Source organism: Mus caroli, chromosome 5 (assembly GCF_900094665.2).
Source record: "Mus caroli chromosome 5, CAROLI_EIJ_v1.1, whole genome shotgun sequence".
Classification (NCBI taxonomy): Eukaryota; Metazoa; Chordata; class Mammalia; order Rodentia; family Muridae; genus Mus; species Mus caroli.
Genome location: NC_034574.1, coordinates 81841911 through 81850947, shown reverse-complemented (window position 1 = coordinate 81850947; position 9037 = coordinate 81841911). Strand labels below are relative to the sequence as shown.

General features: G+C 47.6%; 1 protein-coding gene across 1 annotated transcript in view; it reads right to left on the bottom strand.

Moving 5' to 3' along the window:
• The window catches only part of Rufy3 (RUN and FYVE domain containing 3), a 66769-nt gene extending 57960 nt beyond the window's left edge, over positions 1-8809 (bottom strand). Inside the window, exon 1 of the mRNA XM_029477174.1 lies at positions 8378-8809. Coding sequence (XP_029333034.1) covers positions 8378-8705 — 328 coding nt within the window. The 5' untranslated portion in view covers positions 8706-8809. The remainder of the gene's footprint in view (positions 1-8377) is intronic.
• Between the last annotated feature and the right edge of the window lie 228 nt (positions 8810-9037).

Below are 9037 nucleotides of genomic sequence, written 5' to 3'. Positions count from 1 at the left end.
CCTTACAGTTGGATCTCATGGAGGCATTTCCTCAACTGAAGCTCCTTTCTCTGTGATAACTCCAGCTGTGTCAAGTTGACACAAAAATAGCCAGTACAGCAGCCTTACCCATTTAACTGTTGTCTGTTGTTCACTCCTCCCCTTCCCTCTCTTTTAAGATGGTCTCACTTTTCAGCCTTGGCTGGCCTGGAACTATGTAGAACAGGGTGGCCTTGAACTCAGAGATCCACCTACCTCCGCCTTTTGTCCATTCTTCACTAACAAATGGGAAACACCCTTAGCTACTTCAGCATTAGCTAAAATGACCTATAAAGTGCCGGTGCAGCCCTTGGCACAGAGCAAGCGGAGACAGGGTCAGCTCTGACTGTTACAGTAAGTGATTCTGTTTCTGAGAATGCCCAGAACACAAACACGACTCTCTTCTCATGACGTCAGACTTGTAAGGATGGATGTTTACAAGAGTGACAGTGACTCAGAAGAAAGCTAAGAGGAGATGTGGAGAGAGTTGTGTGTGTACTGTGATGCTTTTCAAGTTGTGAGGAGAGAAGAGTGGCGGGTCAGAATTTACCAAGTATCACACTATAAATGACAGCAGAAGGAGAGGCGTCTGCGGAGAGTCCCTAAACAGATTCTACAGTTAAAGAATCACATGCTGATGAACGACTTCTGCTTTCCCACGCTGCTCGCCCCACCTGTCTCTCTCTTCTTGTGCACGTGAAAGAATCCCCGCTAAACTATCCCACCTCTGCCCCATCCCCAATCGTTCCAACAGATGCTGAGTGTCCGGTCCACCTGGTACCAAACAAGATTCGAGCCAGAAATCCCCTCTGGCCAGCAGCCCTGGGAAGTTGAGAAAGACTATGCGCCTTTTCACAACTATTCAAAAATAGTGTGGTGCACACCTGTAACGGCTGCGAGGGATGCGAGGCAGGGGGACTCGGAAGCACAGCAAGCCCCCGTCTTACAAGCACGCCACAACCATATGGCTACCGTTTCTGGACTGCTTTGTAACTCTCAAAGTATTTCCTCTCAAACATTGCTTTTGTTTCTTTCTGTGCAGTGACTGAATCCAGGACCCCGTGCATGCTCAGTATAAGCTCCAGCCCTGAGCTCTACCCTGGGCCCATTGCAATTCAAACCAATTATTGGATGTTTACAGTTACAATGTACTGACTTCCCAAAACAAATTTGAAGGTCTGCACACAACCTACTTAGCATTATTGGGAGAAATTTTAATATTAATAGTGTTTGGGTAACAGTATACTATTTGTAACATGGTATTGTTACACTGAATGTAAAATTCATTAAAATGAGATTTTAGGCCTGGTTGTGGTGACTTATGCCTTTAATCCCAGCAGAGGCAGGAGGATCTCTGTGAGTTTAGGAGCTCAGAGCTATATTGTGAGATACCCCTGACCCATACATATATACATACACACACACATCCTCATACACAACAAACACACAAACAAATAAATGCAACGAGTAAAAAAATGCACATGGGTATTCCTGTCTTGTAATCTCTCCTAATTTGAGAAATTTTCCTTACTTTTCCCTATGTGTTAGCTGGGTTGTGGTGGCACATGCCTTTAATCCCAGTACTTGGGAGGCAGAGGCAGGCGGATTTCTGAGTTTGAGGTCAGCCTGGTTTACAGAGTGAGTTCCAGGACAGCCAGGACTACACAGAGAAACCCTTTCTTGAAAAAACAAAACAAAAGAAACAACATCAACAAAACCCTGAAACTGTTGCTGTCAATCACATGTCCCAATTAACTGTCCCACACTGGTAGGTGCTAAGGAAAGAGTAGGGGAAGGAAAGGGGAGGGAGGCAGGAGAGAGGGGGAGGGACTGTCTGGGAGGACAGAGTGCTATAGCTTGGATAACTGTGGAGACTTTGCTGTATCCAGAGGGTGAGTAGGAAGTGGAAAGTGAAAATAAAGGAAACAGTGGAAGGAAAGAAACAGGGACTTGATTTAGCCACCCACACCTCCAAAGCTCAGGATATCCCGAGTCATCTCAGCTGTGTGTGGAAAGGGCCACCTGCACGCTGGCTTTCCTAGGGGTGGACCCCAGTTCTCTAGTGGACACATTTTCCCTCTTTGGTATGGGTGCATTTATATGTTATATGCCATGTGACTAGATGGTATATAATGTACTAAGAAAATGGTTTTGCTTTGTTAACACAGTTGAAAACGAACGGAACAATGAATCCCAGTATTGCTACCAGGACATTAATCTACAATGTATTATGAAGAAGCCATTCTTTTAAAAAGTCTCAGCCAGGCGTGGTAGTATATGCCTATAGCCAACCTCAGCGTTTAAGAGGTATAGGCAGGAATGGGTCAATTTCAAGCCAGCCTGGGCTAGAGGAGACCCTTACTAAAAAAATTAAACAAATCAACCTGTTTCCAAAAAATGGGCATGTTCTGATGATCTGACTGTTCCTCTAAAAACCCTAGTTTAGGCAGACAGTTCTGTATCTACAAGATAAAGTATTTCTACCTTTCAAAATGTAGAAAAGGATATAGGCGGTTTGAATTTCAGACAATTTATACTCAGCTCCTAGTAAGGTATATTTTTAAATGACTATGAACGATTAAAAAACAAGAAATGGGGCTAGAGAGATGGTGCTGGCTGCTCCTGCAGAGGACCCAGGCTCGATTCTCAGCACCCACATGGCAGCTCACAAGTGTCTGGAACTCCAGTTGCAGAGGATCCGATGTTCTTTTCTGGACTCTTTGGGTTCTACTCATGCACATGGTTTAGACATAAATGCAGGTAGGATACCCATATATATAATATAAAAATGAAAAAATCTTTTTAAAAAGAGAAGGAGCAATAACATATTCATGGAAGATAAACTACTCTATGTATAAAATCTGTACACACACAAACACACACACACACACACACACACACACACACACACACACATACACAAAACCCTAAACATAAAACTGGTTTGCTGTGCCTCAACACCCATTCTGGGACATATTTGTAAGTCTAAAGGTTCCCTGCACACACTTTGGATTTGCAAGTGCATTCAAGAGAATCAAGTTACTCCCCATGTCTATCATCAGCACAGTGATGGTTTGTATATGGTTGATCCAGGGAGTGGCACAGCTGAGAGGTATGGCCTTGTGGGCATGGGCTTTAATACCCTTGTCCTACCGGGAAGTCAGACTTCTGCTAGCAGCCTTTAGATGAAGATGTAGAACTCTTTAAACGAAGATGTAGAATATTTTCCTGCACCATGGCTGTCTGGATGCTGCCATGTTTCTACCTCGATAATAATGGACTGAACCCATGAACCTGTAAGTCAGCCCCAATTCAATGTTGTCCTTTATAAGAGTTACCTTGGTCCTGGTGTCTGTTCACAGCAGTAAAACCTAAGACAAGCACCATCCAGGAATCCAGGAGCCAACCATGGTCCTGATTGGGTGTTCTTTGAAAAGGGTACTCATAGTGTATCTTTTGAGATTCTTCCCCCACCCCATCCCTCTTCCAGCTCCTTTTCAGTCTCAAATAAGCACACACAAATACAGGGTGAGAGCGCTTTCTCTTGGAGTGAGAGGCACTTTGTGTACTGATCTTACTGGAAGAGAATAACAAATGAGATATGGGTTCTTTGTTTGGCTTCATCTTAAAGGTGTGGCGCTCACCTTTAGTCCCAGCACTCTGGAGGCAGAGGAAGGCAGATCCCTGAGTTCGAGGCCAGCCTAGTCTACAGAAAAAAAGAATTATTACAAACAGAAACAATGTTCAGCCTTCTGACTTTGTTACACAACCTTGCCATTTACAAAGTTGTTGCTGAAGAACTATGTAATCAAGTTAATAGATCAACCAATCAACTAACCAAACAACAACAATAAAACAACTAGGCCTGCAAGATGGTCCAGCAGGTAAAAACAAGCCTGATGACCTGAGTTCAACCCTTGCAACTCACAATGGAAGGAAAGAACACGGTAAAGCTGTCCCCTAGCCTCTACATGCACAGCCACTTACACACAGATACACACGCTGGACTACTTGTTCCCTTTTGCTAGGGTAAAATACCATGACAAAAGCGACATCCGGGGAGAAAGGGTGAGAGTCTATCACTGTGGGTCAAGGGAGAAATCTGAAGCAATTAGTCACACACACAGTTAACACAGGCCTTCTGTGTTCTGAATGTTCTCAAGACTTTCAAAGTGCAAGATCCTGGCCCTGAACAATGAGAAGGCCCTCCTGCCTCTAAAGTGTAATAAAGGTAACACCTCCCAGGCATGCCCACGTGCCAACTTGACATAGTCCTTCACCGAGACTCCTTTCCCAGGTGACTCTAGACCGTGAGAAGTTGATAATTAAAACTCACCATGCCTCCTCCAAAGTTAGTTTACACCCTTGTGCTGACGACTCACAGGATCTGTAATGTTTTAACAGAAGGAGGAAGGCACTCAAAGTCAACTGCAAAACAGCTGATCAGAAGTCACAGAAGCTCATTTTCCAAGAGAGAGAAAAGATACCAGAAATATGAATTTAGATGCATATGACTGTTTGAAAAAGTCCTGAAAGTTCACCCACTTCAAAAGTGTGGTGTCATGTGACATTGGCCATGGTGGGGTGTGGGTAGTGGGGCCCACAGAACAGAAAGGTGCTTTGCATGTTGAATGCTTTCATCATAAAACATGGGAGCAATGGCAGCAGATCTGTGTGCTAGCTGTAATTTTTATACAATCAACTTTCAAAAGTACAGTCGAGAAAATAAAACTGTAAGATCAAGAGCATAACCAGACATGGTTGCGCACGCCTTTAATCCCAGCACTCAGGAGGCAGAGGCAGGCAGATCTTTGTGAGCTCTAGGCTAGCCAGAGCTGCACAGTGACATCCTGTCTCAAGAGGAAACAAAGAATTGGGGTATAAAAACCAAACAGACTAGCAGGAAATATTTGGAAAGATACGAGAATCCATTATGGCCTATCAGAAGCCTTCTCTCAACTCTTTATAAGCATTCTTATGCCATATGTTACTACAAACCCTACAAAACTTTAGGCTAGGTTACCTCCTGTTTGGATTTTTTTTTTTTTTTTTTTTTTTGTACTTACACTGTCGTTTAACATCAAAGTTTCCCAATTCAAGCTATGTTAAAAAACAAAAACAAAAAACAGCCACAAGACAAAGGTAGTGGGGCATGCCTGTAATCCCACTGAGGAGAGACAAACAAGAGATCAGGAGAGCTACATCATTCTTGGTCACACAGAAAAGCTGAGACCACCGCTAGCTAAATGAGAGCCTGCCTCAAGAAAGCAGGCATGGAAGAACAGTCACAATTGTAAAAACAAAGCCATACTATCCCAACACAGTGTTAAGGTTAGTACATGTTACACATGTTTGGTACATGCATCGGGAAGTTAAAATTGGGTTCTGAGGGCATGGTTACACACACTTACAAATCCCAGCATCCTAGAGGCTAAGGTCAGATGACAACTTCAAGTTCAAGGCTAATCTGGACTGTCTGGCAAGACCGAGTCTAAAAAAAAAAAAAAAAAAAGGAGAAAGGGTTCTAAGCTGAGCTCAGCTACCACACAGTCACTCAGGGTTGAGTCTGACTTCATGTGCTGTCCTGGTAATAGAAATGAAAATGAAAAGCAGGGGCTGGAGAGATGGCTCAGCAGATAAGAATAATGGTGGTTCTTCCAAAGGACCTGGGTTCAATTCCCAGCACCCACGTGGCAGCTCACAACTGTCTGCAGTGGGAGTTCCAGAGATCTGACACCCTCACACAGATATATATGCAGACAGAACACCAATGCACACAAAACAGAAATAAATAAATAAATAATATATTACAAAAAGAATAAGGAGACTTTTAAAACCCTGCAGTCAGGAGAGCTCCAGTGATCCAGAACTTTACACATTACAGTAAGCAGAGTTAATACTGACTGTGCAGGGCAACAAGGGAGTATTTTTATGCATATTTTTTGACATTTACATGGGTTCTAAGGTAACAACAAAATCATGTAAAAATAAAACTCAAAAGAAATACTTTAACTTAATTTGAAGTCTGAATAATGTATTCAGTGATGGGCTGGAGATCTGGCTGACTGGCTAAGAGTGTAGTGATGTTCCAGAAGACCAGAGTTTAGTTCCCAGCACCCACATTAAGCAGCTCGAAGCTGTCTGTAGCTCCAGAGGGATCCAATGCCTCTCTGGCTTCTGAAGGTGCTGGCACTCATCCCCCACCCCCCACCCCTGCAATGAAAATACAACTAAATCTTTTAAAAAGAATGGTGCACGATTTTAATCCCAGTGTGTTCCAGGCAGAGGCAGGTGGATGGATCTCTGTGAGCTCCAGGTCAGAGAGTTCCAGGACAGCTACTGCTACAGATCTACATAGTGAGGCACTGTCTCCCACCTCTCCCCATTCCCCACAAAAGGATGTAGCCAGTATATTTTTGCTAGACTGCACTGTCAATAACTAGTCTGTAAAAGCAGCGGAGGAAAGAATCATGTTTTGTACCTTGGACTATTACAAAGTAAGTTGATCCTAAGATGTTTCTGTGCTAACAAGTCATTCCACAGACTTGCTAGTACTGTACGGCCACAGTATAAAAGCACACTCAGGATTGTGGTGACTGAGTGCGTGGCACGGGCAAGGTTCAGCCCCAGGGATTTGAATCTTTCCTCTCTATTGTGATCACACTTAGCTACAAATTTCTAATAATACTTAAATGTAAATAAAGCCAATCTTTACTGAGCAGAAAAAAAAAATCAAACAAATTAAGTGGGATTCAAGTAGTCCCTACACTTGATACTAGCCAACAGATGAAAAAAAAAATCTATGTCAATCATGTACAGTTATTGAACGGAGAACTGTTGTTTAAAAAGCACTTTCTTCCTTCTGTAGTGATGTGGTTATAATAAGAATTCATAGAAATAGAAAAGGAACAAAAGAGGCGATTCCTTTGAAATGAAAAGTATTCAGCGTGGAGAATTTGCTTATCTTTACCTCTGCTGCACAAAAGAACGCCTATCAGAACTCTCCTATCTGGAGATTAGAGCACACAACTCAGAGAAAATGTTATTTTTACAAGACGCAAACAGGTCTGTCTAAGACCACGTTTTAGGTAAGAAGAGAGCTAACACTGGCCTTTCCCTAGCTGAATCCCGAACTTCCTTCCTTCTAACCTGACACACACCATCTGATCAGTTTGGACCTCGGATGTTTGATTAAAGAGCTCAGTCATGGAAGACAAGGAATCTGGGTCATGCTTGCTTCATAAAACTGTTACTGAAAACAAATCATGTAATTAGTCTAATCTTCGGCTTCCTCAGCTGAAAAGGAGGTTGTCTGTTTTGCTCACAGAGACTTGATAGCGTTGGTAATCGTGGTGCACGCACACAGGAGACATTCAACAAATGTTTATCTTTTCCACAGGGTTGGATAGGGAGGCAGAAAAAGCCAAGTCAGTTTCTTGGCAGCAGAGAGCTGTCAAACCAAGATCTGCATCAGGGAGCTTTAAAAATAAGGAGGGAGGGGAGCCTCACTTACCCCCCCCCCGGGCAACTTTCCCTCCCTTTTCAGAATTCCTACCTAAAGCACGGTATTTGGCATTTACAGCATCCTTTGAGTTGTCAGAGGTCTTTTCATAATTTTAACTAAGGTCTTGTCTTTTTAAAGTCCTGTCATTACATACACTCACAGACCCACTCAAGGCCAACAGCAATAAACATTTGTTGCCTAAAACAGCACCAATGGGGGTTCGCTGATTTTTTTTTTGGGGGGGGGTAGAGTGTGGCTAAGGCTTTAAGGCGTGGAAGCGTCTTTCTGACAAAAGACACAACACTGGGAGGTGCCCTTCCCAAGCCACACTTTCCCTTTCCTTCCTCTCGTGTACCTCGGGACCATTTCTTTTCTTACTTGGGTGGGGTGGGGGGGTGAGGGTCACCGCTTTCCCTTATGGGTTTGGGGGAACGCTCATAGAAATCCCCCTGGCTCGGTCGAGGCCGCAGGGCGGCGGCGCGGCAGCCACACCTACTTGGCCACCGCGGCTGGGATCCGGTGGGGGCGCGTCAGCCGGTCCGGGACGCCAGCTCCGCGGTTCCTCCGGGAAGGGCGCCAGTGCGCCGCGCCGCCGACCGGCGCCAGGGGACGCCGCGGCCCCAGCACGTGGAAGCCGAGGGGGAGCGAGCTGGCGGGGCTGCGGCCTGGGGCGACCGAGGGGCGGACACCACCGAGGGGCACGCTGCCGCCTCCGCCCCCGCGCGCGGACCCCACCCCCGGCCCGCGCGGCTCCGAAACCCGGCGAGAGGCGGAGCTCCACTGAGTCCGTCTTGCTCGGCCGGCCACCCCGTCCCCGTCCCCGTCCCCGTCCCCGTCCCCGTGCCCAACACTCACGGTGCTTGCCTCCGCCGCCGCTGCCGCCGCTCGGGTAGCTCAGCAGCAGGAAGGGCAGCGGGGAGCCGGGCGACGGCGGGGTCCTCCAGGCGCGTTGCGGTGGCGGGCGCGCTGTGAAGCCCGCGCCTCCATCGCCCGGGTAGAGGAGGAAGAAGGGGGCGGCCACCGGTGAGTCCGGCTCCGAGGGCCCCGCCTCGTCCTCCCGGTCCGCGCCGCGGGCAGCAGCACCACGCGGCTCCAGCGGCTCCGAGGGGCGCCGCTCCCCGCCCCTCTCCTGCTCTTCGCCGCAACTTTCAGCAGCCGCGCCGGGCTCCGGCGACTCTGCCATCTCGCTCGCGGCTTCGCGGTGCAGCCGCCTCGCCAGGCCCGAGGCTCACGGCGAGGATCGGATGCCCCGCTGTGCCCGCGCCGCCGCCGTCCGCCGTTCGCCGCCGCCTGGGCTCCGCGTTCCGCCCGCCCCGCCGGGGCCCGGCCAGCTGAGGACCGCCCCGCCCCGACGGCGCGGCCTGCCCAGCACCGCCTCCGGCCTCCGCCCCGCCCCGCTCGCCGCCCCCCGCCGCGGCTCGGCGCCCCTAGGGGGCAGCGTCCTGCTCGTCCTCCCCGCACCTTCCGCTGGGCTCCGGCGCGCCGATCCCTCCGGATCACAGGGCCCAGAGTGAG